Source organism: Ursus maritimus, unplaced genomic scaffold (genome assembly GCF_017311325.1).
Source record: "Ursus maritimus isolate PB19 unplaced genomic scaffold, ASM1731132v1 scaffold_20, whole genome shotgun sequence".
Classification (NCBI taxonomy): domain Eukaryota; kingdom Metazoa; phylum Chordata; class Mammalia; order Carnivora; family Ursidae; genus Ursus; species Ursus maritimus.
The window spans coordinates 20,984,082-21,005,414 of NW_024424453.1; the positions used below are offsets into that span (position 1 = coordinate 20,984,082).

General features: G+C 34.8%; 1 protein-coding gene across 5 annotated transcripts in view; it reads left to right on the plus strand.

Moving 5' to 3' along the window:
- The window catches only part of XRN1 (5'-3' exoribonuclease 1), a 107,131-nt gene that overhangs the window by 17,522 nt on the left and 68,276 nt on the right, over nt 1-21,333 (plus strand). For all 5 annotated transcript variants that reach the window (XM_008707732.2, XM_008707741.2, XM_040636715.1 and 2 more), the window contains 12 exons: nt 901-988; nt 1,071-1,239; nt 1,979-2,046; nt 2,360-2,497; nt 4,285-4,351; nt 4,769-4,874; nt 7,717-7,806; nt 10,308-10,464; nt 11,219-11,338; nt 18,297-18,466; nt 19,410-19,530; nt 19,627-19,725. In XM_008707732.2, coding sequence (XP_008705954.2) covers nt 901-988; nt 1,071-1,239; nt 1,979-2,046; nt 2,360-2,497; nt 4,285-4,351; nt 4,769-4,874; nt 7,717-7,806; nt 10,308-10,464; nt 11,219-11,338; nt 18,297-18,466; nt 19,410-19,530; nt 19,627-19,725 — 1,393 coding nt within the window. The remainder of the gene's footprint in view (nt 1-900; nt 989-1,070; nt 1,240-1,978; nt 2,047-2,359; nt 2,498-4,284; nt 4,352-4,768; nt 4,875-7,716; nt 7,807-10,307; nt 10,465-11,218; nt 11,339-18,296; nt 18,467-19,409; nt 19,531-19,626; nt 19,726-21,333) is intronic.

A 21,333-nucleotide genomic window follows, 5' to 3' on the forward strand; every position in this document is an offset into this window, starting at 1 on the left:
GTTTTTATACCTCTTATTTCTTTGTTTGCCTAATTTCCCTGGCGAGGACTTCAATTACAATGTTGCTGAATAGCGATAGTAAAAATGGGCTTCCTTGTCTTGTTCCTGATCTTAGGAGGAAAGCTTTCTGTCCTCTACTCCATCAATATATTAGATGTGGATTTTTCATAAATTCCCCTTTTTTTATTAAGGAAGTTCCCTTCTATCCCTAATTGGCTGAGTACTTTTATCATGGAAGGGTATTGAATTTGACAAATGTTTTCTTTGCTAGTTGATTGTATGGTGTTTTTTCCTTTGTTTATCAATGTGATCTATTACGTTGATTTATTTTCTTATGTTGAGCCATCCTTGTATTCCTGGGCTAAATCCACTTACTCATGGATTTATATTCCTTTTAAAATACTATTGTCAGTTTATATTCTTACTTCTGGTTAAACTTGGAATATTGGCCAATAGCTAGGAATAGAGACCCCTAAACCAAGCCAGGGAAAGATAAGAGAAAGGAAGTGATGGTGCCTCACCATTGAAGCCTTAGACTGTACTGCAGTAGGCAGAAAAGTATGTATACTCACTTACCTGTATGCTTTCTGCTGGTAGCCAACCTTAAATGGGCCAGATCCCACTGGTTTCTTATATCTGTTTTATCTTATTTAGGCTTTCTTAATTCTGAGAATCTTTCACAGAAAGCATAATGCAGATCAATTATTTTGAACTTTATGTTATATCTATTATAATTATATTTTTATCTTTACACTACCCTGCAGCTTTCATATAAATTACATGCCTGGATTACAAGAATTAATTATCTTCTAATGATAAGTTTTATTTTAAGCATTGCTGCATTTTTAAAACTTTAACCTTAAAGATATAATTAATTCTCTGTTGATTGTCTAATTACAGGGTATGCGCACCAGAAGAAACCACATTTCACCTCCTACACTTGTCTTTAATGAGAGAGTATATTGACTATGAGTTTTCAGTATTGAAAGTAAGTATTAACATAGCTGTGGACCAAAGATGTGTTACTAGGAATTTCCATACGATTTGATTTTTTCTCCATTTTGCTATAGGACAAGATCACTTTTAAATATGATATTGAAAGGATAATAGATGATTGGATTTTGATGGGATTTCTTGTTGGCAATGATTTTATCCCTCATCTACCTCATTTACATATTAATCATGATGCACTGCCTCTTCTTTATGGAACATATATTAACATCCTGCCAGAACTTGGTGGTAAGAAAAGTTTAATATTCATTGGAGGCTACTTTAATTTAGCACTCAGCTAACCCTAAAAATTTCACTCAGTTTATTAGATTATTGCATGTACAACTACAGTAGGGAAAAAAAATGGGGGGTTTCTTTTGGTCTTAGGCACCACGCTCTGGGGTTGTAATTTTCAGTGGTTCACAAGCAAAAAAAATGACGAGAGTTAAGCAGCCTCATTTATTGATATCTGACTAATCTCTGCCTTTGATTGTTTAAGAAAGCCGGCAGAAGTTGTTGATTTCACTTAGCTCCTTTCATATTAAAGCATAGAAGTTCATTTTTCTGAATGGATAGGTATCAGAATATTTAATAGGGAAAAAATTTTTAATTAAAATGAGAAATTGATAAACAGTGGTGAATGCTGAATAAAACAACAGAATAGCAGGCAGGGCATTAGTCCTTCTCAAGTTAACATATTAATAATCTGGATAGATTGTAGAACATATTTAACTATTACCAGATGTTGGAAATGTGGGAGGATTATTATGTGAACCTGGAATTTCTTTTATTTTGCTTTAGTTGTTACATATTTTATATTATAGTAACATCAAGTTCATAGAAACTAGAGTCAGTTATATAGCCCAACACTGTTTTTTCTTGATTAGTAGAGTGCCAACATTCAACATTTTGTAAAAAGAATTTTGTAGAATTGTTTAGAAAAAATAGTGTCAGCTTTTAGTACAAATTTAGATTTTGTTCCTTTTAGGTTATATTAATGAAAGTGGGCATCTCAACTTACCTCGATTTGAGAAATACCTTGTGAAACTATCGGATGTAAGTAACTAGATATTTTTATTTTCTTGTCCCAGGGTAGCTATAAATAGTCAGAAACCAATTACATAATGTCAGAAGAAAAATTTTTGGTACTTCTACTACAATTGATCATTCTGTATAATTTCACCTAAATGTATTTTTATTTGCTTTTTATTTTTAATTTTCAGACTAGTAGATGAGGTCCCCATGTGCATAAAAAAGTAACATTCTTTGATTTCCTATTCCTCAGAAGTAGCAACTTTTAAAAGTTTGGTTGGTATTCTTCCAGACATACTTAAATTATTTTTAAGTGAATTTAAATATTTTTGTACAGTTTGATCGGGAACACTTCAGTGAAGTTTTTGTGGACCTAAAGTGGTTTGAAAGCAAAGTTGGTAACAAGTACCTCAATGAAGCAGCAGGTGTTGCAGCAGAAGAAGCCAAGAACTACAAGGAAAAGAAAAAATCAAAGGTGTCCATTTTTTTAGGTGTCCTTTCATTTTTTTAGCTTTAAAGGTAAAACTGATATTCCTTGTTCCTCATTTTCCTTCTTATGTTTTTTAGGTTTTCCTCATTTCATTTTCATTTCTTATTTTCTCCTATTGAACATTAAAAACATTTTTTTTTGGTTTCTTCTCTATTAGATCTTGTCATTTAAATCTGATCTTTAAAAATCAACTTCTTATTTTTACCCTTGAGGAAGAACACTGTGTTTTTTTTGTTCATCCATCCTATTAATAAGTGTAGAAAAACTTCTAAATATAAGAGCCCAAAAAATTAGTTTCCTTTTGTAAAATGTGGGTATTTATAGCATTTAATATTGAGATATCAACTAGATCAATGATTCTTCTCTAGAAATAATTTATATATAAAAACATATATAAAAAACAGCAATGGGGCGCCTGGGTGGCACAGCGGTTAAGCGTCTGCTTTCGGCTCAGGGCGTGATCCTGGCGTTATGGGATCGAGCCCCACATTAGGCTCCTCCACTATGAGCCTGCTTCTTCCTCTCCCACTCCCCCTGCTTGTGTTCCCTCTCTCGCTGGCTGTCTCTATCTCTGTCAAATAAATAAATAAAATCTTTAAAAAAAAAAACAAAACAGCAATAGGCTAGTTTAAGAGTAAATGATAGCACAATAACTAATGCTAGGTGCTCAATAAATAAATAAATAATAGGATCAGTTAGAATATGTTAATACCCTATAAAACATCACTAATAAGCTCTAAAGAATGTCATATGTGTTAGCTTGGAAAATAAACCTCTTCTGAAATTTTCCTCAGCCTATTATTGGGTTATGATAAAATTGAGGAGTATCCTGCACTCTCCTTGCTATACTGGTTCTATTTAGGTTCAAGGCTAGTAACTCATGCTCCACGAAGGGCATCTATCCTGATTTTCTCTAGTGTAGTCCTTCTAATTGATTAGATTTTTCTCAGTGAAACTTAGGAGCAGTCGGTTTGCATTCTACTGGGTTTTTTCTCTTAAGGAAATAGGCTCAGCAGCTTTTTGGGAATCTGTACTTTACTCACAAAACTTACACGTCAGTAATTCCTGGCTCCACCCATCTCAGCCCAGTCCTTAAGCTTCACAAGTCTTCAGGCATATGTAGTTACCGTTAGAGACACTGGCAAAATGAGAGGAACTAGAGGAAGAGCCCAAGCACAGGAAGTTAGCAGAGGCCCTAGTTTGGATGAACAAAGGGAAATGGAAATAAGGGAGTAGGAAGAACTAATGAGAGTCACTGGCAGTAGATAGGCAATCAGAAAATAGAAGAGAGAAAAGTTGAGATCACAAGGGAGGAAAAACAGATGGGCAGGATATGAAGAATGTGATGAGATGGGAGAACTATAGAAAAGTAGATGAGTTGCTTGAGAGAAAAATTTAGAAGTGGAAAATACAAAACAGTTATAAGAATGATGGAATCCAGAGATACAGAAAATATGTAATATTTGTGATCATTGGATTCAATTATAAATGAATAGATGATGTTAACACAATAGGTGAGAATTACCTATTACATATTTTTGAGAGGCCTGAACGTCAAGTTCTTCTACGTAATAAAAGATTTAGAAAACAAGTGATATAAAACCAAAAACATTTACATAGTATTTGAGGATTATCTTTTGAATGAACTTTTACTGTGTTGTCACTTAAGGATCATTCCGTTCTTTTTAGTATTTTTTAAATCTCCCTGTTCAGTTGTCTTACTTTGAAATACATCTTGCCATTAATTTTATATTGATTTATAATATTTGTAGGGCCAGGAAAACGCCATTTGTTGGGCTGCTTTAGACAAAAATGGAGAAGAAGTGGTAACTTCCAAGGGTGAGTACAAACTCTGTCTTCAATGTTATTTTTTTGACAGGATAATTATTATATCTTTCCTTAGTACATACTAATTCAATAATATTGGTTGGGGGGCGCCTGGGTGGCACAGCGGTTGAGTGTCTGCCTTCGGCTCAGGGCGTGATCCCGGTGTTGTGGGATTGGGCCCCACATCGGGCTCCTCTGCTGTGGGCCTGCTTCTTCCTCTCCCACTCCCCTTGCTTGTGTTCCCTCTCTCGCTGGCTGTCTCTATCTCTGTCAAATAAATAAATAAAATCTTTAAAAAATAATATTGGTTGGAACAGATTTCTATGTTAGTTTATAAGCATCTGCTTTGATATAGATTTGTCAAAAGTATCGGTGGAAAAACAGAATATTTATAATTTTCAGCCATTATCTTTCTGGCTTTTTTTCCAGATAATTTAGAAGATGAGACTGAAGATGATGACCTATTTGAAACAGAATTTAGACAATATAAAAGAACATATTACATGACGAAGATGGGAGTTGATGTAGTGTCTGAGTATGTTTTTACCAATGCCTTCACTTTAAAATAGAAAAAATTAGATTTTGCATGTCTTTAAAAAACAGCATGATTTTGATAGTTAAGTAGTGGGTGAGGAGAGTTTTTTGGTTACATAAATTATTGTAATGTCAGCCTTTCAACTGCTGTGGTTTTGGAGAAAGTGATAACTGACATGTGTTATATCCCTGTGGTAAAAAGTTGGTAAGTAGAAAATGGTTAGTTTTTTTCCCTTCCATTTTCTGGACTCACATCAAACTCATCTCAAAAGCTACCTGGCTCAGCCCCAAGTTAATACCTACCCCAAAAGTTTCTTAAGAACTTGACCTCTAGAATGGTAGCTTTCACACGTTTTTAAACTGCAGCCCACAGAATGAACTACATGTGTTTGTATTTTACTTAATTAACGAAAGCTTATAAAGTGCGTACCAAGTGCTATTCTAAGCATTTTTAAAATATTGACTTATTTAATTCTCACAACGATTCTTTAAGATAAATAAATTATTACTACTTTACAATAGAAGAAATTAAGGAATGGAGAGGCTTTTTTTTTTTTTTAAGTGGATTCATTTTCTTTTTTAAGATTTTATTTTTAAGTAATCTCTACATCCAACATGGGGCCCGAACTTACAACCCCAAGATCAAGAGTCTGCATGCTCTACCAACTGAGCCAGCCAGGTGCCCCAAGGATTCAAGAGGCTTAAGTGACTTGCCCAAGGTGACATAGTGAGTGGCAGAGCCAGAATTTGAACATAGGCAGTCTGGCTCCCGAGTCAATACTCTCTTCCTCTCTCTCTCTCTCTCTCTCTCTCTCTCCCTCCCTCTCCCTCTCTCTTTTTTTAAGTCTATTTATTTTTTTAAGTTATCTCTGCACCCAACCTAGGGCTCAAACTCACGACCTCAAGATCAAGAGCCACATGCTGTACTGACTGACTGAGCTTAGGTGCCCCCAGTTAATACTCTTAACCATTGGATGAGACTGCTTCTATATAAGTGAGATAAGAGTTTCGTGAAATGCTACGTACCCTTTTACATGCTTAGATATTATACTTAGATATTTTCTATACTATAATTTTTACTTTTTTTTAATATAATAAATCACTAAGTATTAGATCTTTTCTAGAGTCAGCCCAGAGGTAGACCCAAGCTTTCAGACAGTGCTTTATATACTCTTAGACTGTCTTCTAGTCTAGTCTAGACATAGTATTTCTGGTCTTTATTCATACTGACCTCCAGGAACTAGAGGTATAGGAATTCTAGTACAAGTCACCAGCTCATTTGAAGCTTTGTCAAGTACCATTAGCATGTAAGACTTCTGGGACTTGAGAAATAAAATATTTGAATAGTTATGCTTTAGTCTTTTATTCCTTAATCCTTCTGTTTCCTTGATTAGTTATGTAGTGCTGTAATACCAGCTATTGGCACTAAATTCTTAATTTGATAGCTAACAACTCTTCTATTTCCCTTCCCTTTTATATATTAAAATACAGACTTATGAAAATATGGTACCATTTGTTTGCCTAACAAATAAGCAAATCTTTTAAAATTGTTACATTCAGTGTTGGTCCAGAGTGATGGTAGTATCCTTTCCTAATTACTGGTGAAAATATAAATTGGTAAAATTATTATGGAAAGTACATATTTAAAGACAAAAGTCTTTAAAATATTTATCCCTTTAACTCAATAATTCTAATTATTAATCTATCTTAAAAATATAAGTTTAAACACAGAAGATCCTTATACACAAAGGTGTTTATTGCAGTTTTTTTTATAATAGTACAAAATTAGAAATGATCTATGTGTCCTCATAATCATGTCTACTTCCCCTGTATCATAGTCACCATCTTGCCATAACACTGTCTTCAGAATCTGTAGAACTGCTAAACTGGTACTTATAAAAAGTTCCTAACAATTTGGAAGGATACTTATAGTGTATTATTAAGCACAAATTTCAAAAGCAGACAAAATCATGTATACAGTATACTGTCATTATTATTAAACATAAAAAACCAACCAACCCGGGCATAGAAAAAAGACTGAAAAGAAACACACCAAAATGTAATAGTGATTGCTGTAAGGTGACAAAAATGCTTTTCTTCATTACCTAGATTTTCAATAATGAGAAAATATTTTTAAAGAAAGATTAATATGTTTCATTTTCAAAAGTGTACCTCCCAGAAATATTGGTATCTGGAATTTCTAAATGCCATCTCTACCTGAATTTTGGTAACAGCCAGTAACAGATTTATGGCTACTTTTTGGCTTTAGCCCAAGTCTCTTGTGTGTGGGTCTGGGTGTGTGGGTGTGTGTATATGTATTTTACCTTAAATGATAGTCTTTGAGAAAGAAAGGTTTAGATGGAATGTTGTTCAGTGTATATAGCATTTTTCAAAGTGTGTTCTAGCAAGAAGAAAATTCTGTGATCTTCCTGATTTCTTCCTGTGATTTTTCTCAGGCATCCTCCTAGATAAAGTTTTCCATCCCTGTCTCCCATCACACCCTGACTATTTAGGACAGTGGTGTAGTGCCACTTTCTATAAAGTTTCATTGGGCAAATCCTCAAACTTTAAACCACAGGCATAGTACATTGACTGAATAAATATGCACAGTAGGTTTAAGTATAGACGGTTTAGGAAAACTATAAGCCAAACCTTTAATCTGACAGGATGGAATTTGTTTTAAATAAAATTTTGGAATTTTTCTGATTACAATTTTTAGCTTATTCATTCATTATATAAAACATATGTGAGGGAGAGTGTATCAGCAGATATCATGCTCTAAAGACAAATGGCCTGTCATCAAAAATTAACATTATAATGAAAATATTCTTTTCTATTTTCAGCGACTTTCTGGCTGATCAAGCTGCATGTTATGTTCAGGCAATACAGTGGATTTTGCACTATTATTATCATGGAGTTCAGTCCTGGAGCTGGTGAGGAATACAAACAAAAATAAAGCTTTGATTTTTTTTTTTTAATAATGGTTTGTTCTATAATTTCATTTGGGCTTCTCTTTTCTCTTTATTTCTATTTATGGTGGCATTTTTAAAAAGATAACATATAGCCAAGTTTAAATGAAATATAGGTAATCTTTTCTTATATGAAAATACTTTTTAAAGACCTTTGTGTAACAAAGATACTTCCAGCCCTAGCAGATGGCCAATAATGAAAGCTCTTTAAATCTAAGGATTTAAAATCCTCTATCATGATGAATCAACTGTGACAGAGTCTTGGTAATTATTGGGTCTGAGTGATGGTTATATAGGGTTGTTCATTATATTCTTTGCTACATTATTGTGTGTTTGAAAAAATTTTTCTATCAAGAGTGATTATTAAAGAATGGGTTATTTGAACGTTAGACTGGGGAGGGTAAAGAAGAAAAGAGAAAGGAATTATTTGCTTTTCCTATAAATAGTAATTCCATTTATTTGCTTTTCCTATAAATAGTAATTCCATTTCTCTCATATTTCCTGTTTCAGCAAGTTCCATCTACATTTCTAAACCATCCACCAAAACAGAAAAATAACAAACCGAAAAATGATGCAGGAAAAAGGAGAGACTTTTAAGTGATGAGATTGTTTTGTTTTGTTTTGTTTTGTTTTGTTTTGTTTTGATAACACCTTTGCTAGGCTTTGTTTTAAAGCACCATATAGCAATACAAACCAGTGCAAATTATGTATATTAATTGATTTCATTTAATTACAACCTTTTTTAAAAAAATCTTTGCAATAACTAACCTAATTCTCAGGGCCTCTCTGAAGAGCATTCTAATGACAAAAATCCTTGATTTGGCATTTCTTAATAGGGTGAGTGTAAACTAATCCTATTATGTATCATGCATTGAGGCCAGGCACTTGAAAAACCTGTTCTCATATAATCCTCACCACTATAAAACAAGTATTATTGTCTGACTTTTACAAATGAGGCTCAGTTATCTTTATTACTTTAGAAAGCAATCTTTTCTTTTCTTTTCTTTTCTTTTTTTTTTTTTTTTTTTGAGAGAGAGTGAGAGAAAACAGGATGGAAGGGCAGAGGAAGAGGAAGAAAGAGAATCTTAAGCAGGTTTCATGCCCAGCACGGAGCCCAACGCAGAGCTCGATCTCACAACCCTGAGAGCATGTCCTGAGAATCAAGAATCAGACGCTTAACCAGTTGAGCCCCCCAGGCACCCAGAAAGTAATCTTTCTAAAGTCATGCATCCAAGAATCAAGTCTAAGCCTATCTGATTCCAAAGTCTATACATTTTCCATTCTAGATGCTACCTCCTAAACTTTCTCATCTTTTTGAAATATGTCATAATTGTGGGAAAAAAATATTTATTTTTTAGCATCCTTAGTCAAACATTAAAAACTGAAATTTTAAAAAAATTGTATGTTCAAAGCTTTGTAAAAAATATTTGTACCTGTAGTTATAGATGGGAAGGCATTAAAAACAAAAATAGTGTGTATGATTGATAAACGGCTTAATCCTGTATATACCAATTCAAAGATAAAAAGGTTCTTAGAGCTGACTAGTAATAGTGAGCTCAGACTCGCTGTTCTCTCTGTCCTCCTGAGAGAGACTCCAGCTCATGTGTGCTAACTGAAAGTCTTCTGACCACCTCAGTACTTCATTCTAAGAGTCTATTGATGGGAAGATTCACACTCAATATCTTGGAAGCTTAAAGGACCATTATATTTTATATATATACACATACATATATATACACACATGTATTTCATAGAAATACACGTGTGTGTGTGTGTGTGTGTGTATCTGCACCCTTCAATTATATGATACATCCCAATTTTGGAAATGTGTAATTTTACCTTAAAAATTAAGGAAATATGGGGCGCCTGGGTGGCACAGTGGTTAAGCGTCTGCCTTCAGCTCAGGGCGTGATCCCAGCGTTATGGGATCGAGCCCCATATCAGGCTCCTCCGCTATGAGCCTGCTTCTTCCTCTCCCACTCCCCCTACTTGTGTTCCCTCTCTCGCTGGCTGTCTCTATCTCTGTCAAATAAATAAATAAAATCTTTAAAAAAAAAAAAATTAAGGAAATACAGGGGCACCTGGGTTGCTCAGTTGGTTAAGCGTCTGCCTTTGGCTCAGGTCATGATCCCAGGGTCCTGGGATCGAGACCCACATTGGGCTCCCTGCACAGCAGGGAGCCTGCTTCTCCCTCTCCCTCTGCCTGCCGCTCCCCCTGCTTGTGCTCTCTCTCTTTCTGTCAAATAAATAAAATCTTTTTTTAAAAAATTAAGGAAATATAACATTTGTTGCCATCACATGACCTAAATATGCTAATGCTGCTGATTTCTTAAATCAGGTGATAGTATGATGGGTGATCATTTTTTTTTTAGAGTTATTGCTATGTTGTTAAATAAGGAAAAGTATTTAATATTGACCTTTTTCATAAAGTTGCCAATTATTTAAAACTCAGTTTTGTTTTATAGGTATTATCCCTACCATTATGCACCTTTCCTATCTGATATCCGTAACATCAGTACACTCAAAATCCATTTTGAACTAGGAAAACCTTTTAAGCCATTTGAACAGCTTCTTGCTGTACTTCCAGCAGCTAGCAAAAATTTACTTCCTACATGCTACCAGGTGGGTTTTAAAATTAAATGTTTTGCTATCCTTTTTGATACTTAGGAGCCTAGAAGCCTAGAAGCCTTTGATTGTTCTGTGCCCGTGCCATACTGGTTATTAAATATTTTTAGTATTACCCTGAGAAATACACTGTTTTATTTATTTAAAAAATGTTATACCACAATCTTTCGTATTTATTTCTCAGAAGAAATCCTTATGCTTTCTTCATCTATCTTTCTTATAAAATTTCTAATAAAAACATGCCTTTTATTGGACCTTTCATCTTTGCCATTAGTGGTAAAGAGATTCTTGGATTTTAGAATTTTTTTCTTTTTAAATTATGTTAGATACAGTTCTTACATTACTTAAAAAAATCAATTACTTAGAACACAAAGGTACAAAAGTAAACTATTCAGGGTTAAAATGGAGGACTATTGGAAGCCTGTGAAATGAAGTCTGAGAACAGAATTTAACTGGGCCTTATAGAATGATAAAAGATATAAATGGTAAAAAATGAAATTCAGAGTAAAGATGGTTTTACTACATAATTAGATCACTGCAATGGGAAAGTGATGAGCAGCAGTGAAATTAGAAGTCTTGTAGTTGAAAATCAAAATATAGCAAGTATATTGCAGCATTTCTAAGATGTAAAAATTTAATTTTGCTTTCGCTTGGGAATTTTAAACTGTAACATGAGTAAATATTATAAATATATTAACAAAAAGTTATATTGATATTCTTATATTTCTATTACTCTTTTATATTTCCATAGCACTTGATGACCAGTGAAGACTCACCAATTATAGAATATTATCCACCTGATTTTAAAACTGACCTAAATGGGAAACAACAGGAATGGGAAGCTGTGGTACTGATACCTTTTATTGATGAGGTCAGTGCATGAAATAGTTATATATACACATATATTCTTTCTTTCTTCCAAGTTTTTATTTAAATTCCAGTTAGTTAACATACAGTGTAATATTAGTTACAAGTGTAGAATTTGGTGATTCATCATTTATGATACCCAGTGCTCATCACAACACTTGTCCTCCTTAATTCTCACCCTGCCCACCTCCTCTCCAGTAATCATCAGTTTGTTCTCTGTAATGGAGTCTTTTTCTTGGTTTGCCTTTTTTTTCCCCCTTGTGTTCATTTGTTTCTTAGAGTCCACATATGAGTGAAACCATATGGTATTTGTCTTTCTCTTACTTATTTCACTTAGCATAATACTCTCTAGCTCCAGCCACGTCATTGCAACAGCAAGAGTTCATTCTTTTTTATGCATGAGTAATATTCCATTGTGTATATATACCACATCTTCTTTATCCATTCATCAGTCAGTGGACATTGGGCTCTTTCCATAGTTTGGCTATTGTTGATAATGCTGCTGTAAACATCGGGGTGCACTTATCCCTTTGAATCGTATTTTTATATCCTTTAGGTAAATACCTGAAGGTATTTACTACTGGATCATAGGGTAGTTCTATTTTTAACTTTTTGAGGAACCACCATACTGTCTTCCAGAGTGGCTGCACCAGTTTGCACTCCCACCAGCAGTGTAAGAGTGTTCCCCTTTCTTCACATCCTTGACAACACCTGTTATTTCCTTTGTTGTTAATCTTAGCCATTCTGACTGGTGTGAGGTGATATTTCATTGTAGTTTTGATTTGTATTTCACTGATGATGAGTGATGTTGAACATCTTTTCATTTATACACATATATTCTTAATCAGAGATTATTTCACATAAGTTAATGAGCAATGGGTTTTAATCACCATTTATGTTTTATTAATGAGAGTTAACTACTCTCTTCTTCATTACGTGCTTCAAAACTTCTAGGTATGCTAATTATAAGAAAGCTAGTGGCTTTACTAACATTAGAAAAACAGCCTTCAGGACAAGGAATATTACCAGAGATCAAGAAGAATATTTCATATTGATTAAAACGTTGAGTCAGTTTGGGGCACCTGGCTGATTCAGTTGGTAGAACATGTGACTCTTGATCTTGGGGTTGTGAGTTCAAGTCCTATGTTGGACATAGAGATTACTTAAAAAGAAAAAAAAGTCAAGTCAGTTCATTAAGAAGATATAAAAATCCTGAATGTATAGTACCTTGTAACAGAGCTTCAAATACATAAAGCATGGGGCACCTGGGTGGCGCAGTTGTTGAGCATCTGCCTTCGGCTCAGGGCGTGATCCCGGTGTTCTGGGATCGAGCCCCGCATCGGGCTCCTCCACTGGGAGCCTGCTTCTTCCTCTCCCACTCCCCTGAAAAAAAAAAAAAAAAAAAAAAAAAAAAAAAAAAAAAAAGTCTTACAACAAATTATCTAAGCTTCCTAAAAAAAAAAAAAAAGATTATCTAAGCTTCCTACCAGAAAAAGCTAAAAATGTAAGAGAAATTAAACCCAAACTAAGCAGAATGAAGGAAATAATAAAGATAGGAACAGGAATCCATAGAAAATGAACAAACAATAGAGAAAAATCAGTGGAACCAAAAGCTCTGAAAGTAAATTATACCTCAAAAGTGTCCTCTTGCCAGGGGGAGAAAAACTGACATGATTATGGAGTGGAGGAAACAAGCGTTTATTCACATCTTACTAATTTTTAAATAAGAAGACTTGTTATATGTGAAAAGACACTTGCTAGCCACCAGACAGGATTAACTTATGACATAGTCATTATAGCCTGCATGTGAAAAACTTAGTTCCATGTAGACAGTTATTGTTGTTCATCCAGTTATCACTTCAGTTCATTGTGATTGAATTTTTACTTAAGGTTGGACCCCTCAATGAGATTTTAAATGTTTTCAGCAAAACTGCATTATGATATTACCACTGAAACAAAACTTGTAACTGGCAGAATTACTATATTCTTCTATATTTTTTGGAAGCAAAAGCTCAGAATTTACACAAGAAGTTATCTGAAAGTAGGTGTGTAAGATGTAAAAAGAAAAATTCCTGTTACAGGATAATCAGTGAAAGTATATGGTGGTGGAAATGACTAAATAGGAATACGTGATACAATTTTCAGAAATGAGAGAGTGATAGGATCTATTTTTTCCTCATGAAAAATTACTACACGAGCTCTGGTGCTAGCAAGAGTTTACGTGCAGACTTGAGCTGTTTGGCATGCATACTCTCACCCTTGCCTTCACCCTCACCCTTGCTCTCTAGTGGAGTTCGTTGTCTGAGATGGTCTCAAGAACATGATTGGTGGTTGGTGTTAGTGGTAAGCTGAGCCCTCTGTGTGATCTCTCACCCTCCAGGAGGCTAACTCAGGTTTATTCTCACAGTGATCTTGGGTTCCAGGAAGGTGAGAACAGAAGCTACAGGGCCTCTTGAGCTTTGGAGTTTGCATAGTGTCACTTTCACTACATTCTTTTGAATAAAGTAGGTTATAAGACCAACTTGGATTTAAGAAGTAGGGAAATAGACCACTTTCTTAGCATTTAAAGGAGCTTACATATGGAGATAGGAGCAATTATTATGACCATCTTTGCAAATCATCTACTACAGTCTGTCCCCTTTGGCTAAAATTTACATCCCATTCAAATACAAAACACACTGACCTCTCCCAAAAATTTCATTTCATTATACATCAGGCTCGAAGCCTAGAATTTCATCTTTAAATTGAGTCTAGGTGTGGATTAAGCTCCTCAAATGCAGCTCCCCAGGGACTGCTCTCCTGACTCAGAGAACTTTGAATTTAAAAACAAAAAAAAATTATCTACACTCCCCAACATTCCCAGTTTTATATTGGAGAGACAATGACAGGATAATCAGAATAAGTAGCTCCTATCAAAAAAAGGCAGGAAGAGGATGCACATAACAATTATTGATCCATAAGAATTTTGAAATCCCGAGTAAGTAGCATGCAGCAAGTCCCTATATCCAGGGACACAGAGTGTTCCTAGATTTGAGCCTAATTAGAGTGTCTCTGCAGTCTCTCTTCTCCTAGATTTTTGGCCCCCTACTCTGGTTTCTTGATGCTACCCTCTAAGATGTTGGGTAGAGAGAAAAACAGGATTGGTTAGAAGGACAGGCTGGGCTACAGTGCTGTCTCAACAAAGGCCTTAGCTGACCCCAGACGTCACTCTAAAGCTGGATTGGCCCATTAGAGTTCTCCTAGGTTGCTGTAAAGGGCCTGAGACTTTATACCCTTCATCTGTCAGTCTTGGATGCAGACTTCATTTCAGGAGGGTGCATGACCTTATGTGAGATAACTTTTCGTGCAAAGGTATTTCCAAGAGATAGCTGACAGCTGAGGGAGGATTGCAAGCCAGCAGCACTTTCAGCATCTGGGCAAATAAGTCCTTCAATACTAATGGGAGTCACAGGACATTACAGCATCCATTAATTACATCATTCTACCATAATGTTATGCTGTCTATCCTAAAGATGCTAAAGTGTTCAAGATTATAAGATTTTAAAGATGCATACATTCACAGCCAAGTAACCTAGAAAATTTTATTTATGTATGTATATATGTATTTTTTAAAGATTTATTTATGGGGGTGGGCAGAGGGAGAGAGAAAAGCTCAAGCAAACTCCCCATTGAGTGTGGAGCCCGAAACGGGGCTCACTCCCACAACCCTGAAATTATTACCTGAGCCAAAATCATGACCTGAGTCAAAATCATGACCTGAGCCAAAATCAAGAGTTGAATGCTTAACCGACTGAGCCACCCAGTATATATACATATATTTTTGAAAACGTTTATATTTTGAATGTGAAGAAGGATGAGACTCACATTTTGAATGTGACATTGGAGAAGAAAATAGGATGTAAGTAAATACCATCATCAGTAAACAGTAATTATGGAAATTCAATTTATTCTTTATTTCCTGAAAAATTGTTATTACTTTTATTGTATTGATATTTACAATATCAATAATATCTTAAAATCAGGAAATTATGGCATAGTATTATCTATTTTATTCTATAATCTTTTCTAGATTTTGCTACTTTTTTCCTCTTTATACAACTGTCTCTGTAAATGTTTTGAAAAATGGCGTAGATAAATTATTGGACTAAAAGTCTAGGAGGCCACTCTGGAAAACAGTTCAGCAGTTTCTTATAAAGTTAAACATACATTTACTATACAATCCAGCAGTCACACTCCTGGATATTTTATCCTAGAGAAATAAAAATCTTGTCCACACAAGAAAGCCTATACACGAATGTTCAGAGCAATTTATTTGTAATAACCCCAAACTGGAAAAAATTCAGATGTCATTTGATGAGTGAGTAGATAAACAAATTGTAGTATACCCATATAGTGGAATATTACTCAGCAGTATAAAGGACTATTGATATAAAGAACTTGGATGAAAAAAATTCAGTTAAGTGAAAAAAATCAGTGAGTGAAAAAAGTCTCAGAAGGTTATATATTATATTGTTTCATTTATATAATATTCTTGAAATGACAAAATTACTGTGATATAAAACATGGAGTGGTTGCTAGGGGTTAAGGTTTGGGATAGGGTGTGATTATAAAGGGATAACAAGGAATTTCTTTATGATGATGTAACAGTTCTGTATTCTAGTTTTAGTGGTGGTTAATGTGAATCTGTACATTTGATAAAAATTTCATAACACTGTATACACAAAAATCACATACAAAAACCAGTGAAATCTAAATAAGTATAGTTAATAGTGTTGTACTCATGTCAATATCCGGTTTTGATAATGTACTGATGCTATGTGTAGGATGTTACCATTGGGGAAAGCTGGGTGAAAGGTACATGAGAACACTCTCTACTAATTTTGCAACTTCTTGTGAATCTTCATGTTTTTTGCTATTGTGCATAATGCTATAATAAACTACTTGTGTATTCATGTATTCTTTTTGTTTGTTTATGCAGTCTTAGGTATTGGAGATTTTGGTTTTTTAAGATAGATTCCCAAAAGCAGGATTGCTTGGCTATTGGGAATGTATATTTTGACATTTAGTGAATATTTTTCAAAAAGACTAGTCTAATTCACCAAATATTTAGTGCCTACTTCTCTGCCTCTCCAGACCTGGATATTACTGCTTCATTTAATTTTGGTCAATCTATTGATGATGGGTACCATTTTATTATTAGTCTAATTTTTTTTTCTCTGATCCCTAATTCGAGTATATTTTTATGTGTGTTTGCCCTTTGCATTTTCTCTTCTGTAAATTACCTATTTATATCCTTTTCCTCATTTTCCTTTCTTGATTTTTGTCAGTTCTTTGTATGATAGAATATTCTTTCCCAGCATGGCATTTGTCTCTTGTTTTGTTGATGAATCTTCTGTCACATACATTTTCTGTTATTTAAAAATGTCTTTTCCTGGGGCGCCTGGGTAGCTCAGTCAGTTAAGCGTCTGCCTTTGGCTCAGGTCATGATCCCAGGGTCCTGGGATCAAGCCCAACATGGGGCTCCCTGCTCAGTAAGAAGTCTGCTTCTCCCTCTGCCCCTCCACCTGCTCATGCTCTCTCTCTTGCTCACTCACTCTCTCAAATAAATAAATAAAATCTTTTTAAAAATGAAATAAAAAATAAAAAAATATCTTTTCCCTTAAGACTGTTAGGTTTTTTCCACTCTTATTAAATAAGAGTTTATCCCTCCAAATTATTGATACTCTCTCTTAGATTTCCTTCTAATACTTTCATTGTCTTAATACTCTGATACATGTTTTTGTATATAATATGAAATTGGAAAGTGTATGTGCTTCTTTTTCCCGCTGGATAGTTATGACAACACCATTATTTAAATATTCAAAATACTATATTTCACATATATTTAAATTTGTTTTGACCTCTTTATTCTGTTCTTCTGGTCTATGGGTTTCTTGTGGTGTCAATATTAAAGTGTTTTTATTACAGCAGCTTTATTAAAAGTGGTAGGATCTAGTAAGACAGGTTCCCAGTTTTTGCAGTTCACACATTCGTTCTTCCATATGAACACCAACAAAATTTTGTCCTTTAAAAAAATTTTTTTAGGGGTGCCTGGGTGGCACAGCGGTTGAGCGTCTGCCTTCGGCTCGGAGCGTGATTCCGGCGTTATGGGATCGAGCCCCACATCAGGCTCCTCCGCGATGAGCCTGCTTCTTCCTCTCCCACTCCCCTTGCTTGTGTTCCCTCTCTCGCTGGCTGTCTCTCTCTGTCGAATAAATAAATAAAATCTTTTAAAATAAAAAAATAAAAAAAAATTTTTTTAACAATTTTGATTCTGACTGGAATTAAATGTAATTAAATTAAAATATATGTAATTAAATTAATTAAGCATATGACATAATTTGGAGAGGTAAACATTTTCTATATCAAGGCAGAATTTGTAAAGAGATTAATGTTTTATGAGTTATGAGAAACTATAATAATTATGGTAAGTTCACATTTAAAATTTGATTCTTTTTTTTTTTTTAAGATTTTATTTATTTATTTGAGAGAGAGAGAGAGAGAGCGCGCACAAGCTGGGGGGAGAGGCAGAGGGAGAAGCAGACCTCCCACCAAGCAGGGAGCCCAACAGGACCCCAACGCAGGGTTTGACCCCAGGACCCTGGGATCATGACCTGAGCCGAAGGCAGATGCCTAACCAACTGAGCCTCACAGGTGCCCTCATTGTCTGCTGTTCTTATTTACACTTAGTGCCTATTGTTGAAATAATAGGTTCAGAATAACTTGTAGTACCAAGCAATATTCTAGGACCCTTTGAAACAGTTTTTCATGTAATAAAATGGAAAAGAATTCCATTAGTTAAGATTTTTGTTTTTCAAGAACACAAATAATGATTCTGTGTACTGAGGGAAAAGATCTATTCTGTATGTTAAGATTACAGAAATTTTATACTTTTAACCCTTCTCTTTAATCTTTAAATTCAGAAGCGATTGTTGGAAGCCATGGAAACATGTAACTACTCCCTCAAAAAGGAAGAAAGGAAAAGAAACCAACATAGTGAGTGCCTAATGTGCTGGTATGATAGAGACACAGAGTTCACCTACCCCTCACCATGGCCAGAAAAGTTCCCTGCCATAGAACGTTGTTGCACAAGGTAATGTGATTTGGTAATTTTTCAACAACAGCAAGGAGCTCCCCTTGGGTGGGGGGTAGGGGGAAGCTTTTGAATATCTACTTGGGGAATTAACAAATAATTTTTGATAGTTACAGTCAGTTGATAATGAATTACATCCAACTTGCCAAAGAGCATCTCTTTCTCACAGTTGTTTCTGTAGTTCTCTGCTTTGGTCAGATTCTGCTTCTCTCTCGCTCTTTTCTGTTAAGTTGGGTTGTTTGTTTGTTTATTTTAATTTTTCCTCCCTACTGTATATCTGTACCCTCCCCACCTCAAGGATGTATGAATTTTTGTTTCCATTGTCAGTGTCTGCTCCCAGCATTATGTGATGTGCTATGACTTTGCCTCTTACATTCCCAACCACCCAACCAGAAAAAAGAAAAAAAGAAATAAAAGAGGTCCTATAATTTCTTGCCTCAAACCCATTTCTACTTTTTCTTCCTCATTAAAATGTCCTTGTTTTTTTTTTTTCTTTTCTCTCATTTTCCCTGCAAATAATTTACCCAGATGGCACCTAAAGTGGACATCTCCCAGTTATGCTTTTCCTTTGTCTTAAAGAGAAATATGGACTAGACATTATAAAATGTTGATTTTTCATCTGTGTTTTAGAACTGGAGGATTTAGAGATTTGTAACATGCTTTCTATGTTCCTTTACTTCTAAATTAAATATGTATGTATAGTTTTATTTTAAGTTAATGGGGAAGACTTCCATTCGGTAACCTGCAGGGGTAGTTGCATCTAGTCAATTATAACAGAGAATCTGGGTCGTCCTGCTGTATATTTTCTTTGTTTTAAAAGACAGATTGTCATTCCCTTGCTTAAAAGAAAGGATGACTCTTACAAAATATTCAAGGGAATACTGAAAAACTAATTGCTTGCAGTGTGTGAATTTTGAATTAAATGCCTTGATTTATTTTCTAGGTATAAAATAATATCATTAGATGCTTGGCGTGTAGACATAAGCAAGAACAAAATAACCAGGGTTGACCAGAAGGCATTATATTTCTGTGGATTTCCTACCCTGAAACACATCAAACACAAAGTCAGTGGCTGTTTAGTTCAGAATTTTTTCACCTTATTGAATGTAATGTGATTATGGAAAAAGAGTTAAAATTAAATTCTCTGAATTCTTTTGAAGTTTTTTTTGAAGAAAAGTGGGGTTCAAGTATTCCAGCAAAGCAGTCGTGGAGAAAACATGATGTTAGAAATCTTAGTGAATGCAGAATCAGATGAACTTGTAAGTATTTTCTTTGTTATATATTTATTAGGTGCTTATTATGCATAAAACTCTTCTAGTTGCAATGTGTTTACCAAAGAGGTATAACATGTAGTAATTCCTAAAGTTCATAGTAAATAAGGATGAAGTAAAGAAACATTTACATAGATTTTAAAGGAAATGTATCATTGTGATATAATGAGCAAAAAATACTCCATGAATTTTGGAAAGGAGGTAGGCTATGTGAGCTGAAGTTTAAGTTACAGGCTTTTAAATGAGACTAGGCTTGAGCTTGGTGCTAAGAAAAAGATTATCACAGAGAGGAGAAAAGTAGGGGAAGGGTATTCTAGTTGAAAGGAATAACATGAGCTGGAAATAAATGTGTGACACATTATCTTATTCTTTTTAAACTTTTTGTATGTCTGAAATTTTTCTTAATACTTTTTCTTTTTTTAGAATAAATGTGATGTATTTGAGGAGAAGGAATAGATAAACCTGACTGAAGCAGAGGACTTGTGTTGGGAAGTAGTAGAAGATAAGGTTGAAAAAACAGATTGAGGCCAGATTATGGAGGACCTTGAATACCAGGCTAAGGAGTTTGGACTTTTTTTTTTCCCATAACTGTTATCTTGAAATCGTATTTTCATAAGGATTAATTTGGTGGCAATATAATAGACTAAATTGGACAAAAGAGAAATGGAAGAAAATGGAAAAGCCTGCAAGTTCAGAGGTTGTATTTATAGAAGTGTTAGGTGATAAGGACAAAAACTGGAAGTAGTAATAGATCCGGATGAATAAGACTAATAAAGTTGACAAGCTTCATGTTCAAACACAGAGGATGAAAAGAGAAAGAAAATACTAAATATGACTGAGCTATCGAGCCTAGTTAACTAGAAGATAATTGCTGTTTATTGGAATAAGGAAGTTAAAGTGGGAAAGTCTCTGGCTTGAGGGGATTAGTGATAAATAATGATGCAATTTTAAGGCGATGCTAGGATGTTTAACTGGCGCTGCCCTGCCAGCCTTTTTCAACAAGAGTTCCACAAGAGATTTAAGCCCTAATGCCCTAAGTCATCCATTTCAATGTAGTAGATTAATTTATGTTCTGTACATTTAGAGAGGGACTAGTTGTGTACCGTCCTTTGGAGAATTGAGAAAATAGTCAAATTATTTTTTGTGTTCTGTGGTTCAGATGAAAAACCTCAGTGGAGAAAGGCAGCTTATACACAACTGATACCTGGAGCCAGAGCTTGGAGGGAGGTAGGGATATATGAGTCATTAGCAAGGAATGATGGCTGAGGCCTTGGAGCTCATTTTCCTGAAGAAAATGGACTCTGAGAGTTCAAATTTCAGCACAAAGAAATACCCATAGTTTCTATAAAAGGTGGAAAAGGAACCAGTGAAAATGACAGTAGTGTTCAGAAAGGTGAGACAGAATGATTTCCAAGTTAAGTAATATCACAGAAGCATGGAGTAGATACTACATACAGTGCAAAAAGAATAAAAACTAAAACAACGTCTGTGAATTTGTCCTTCAGGCATCATTATTGGCCTTTGAAGATTTCATTCCAGTAGATTTCATTCCTAACTCCTAAGAACAAGGCGGGGGGGGGGGGGGGGGGGGGGGGG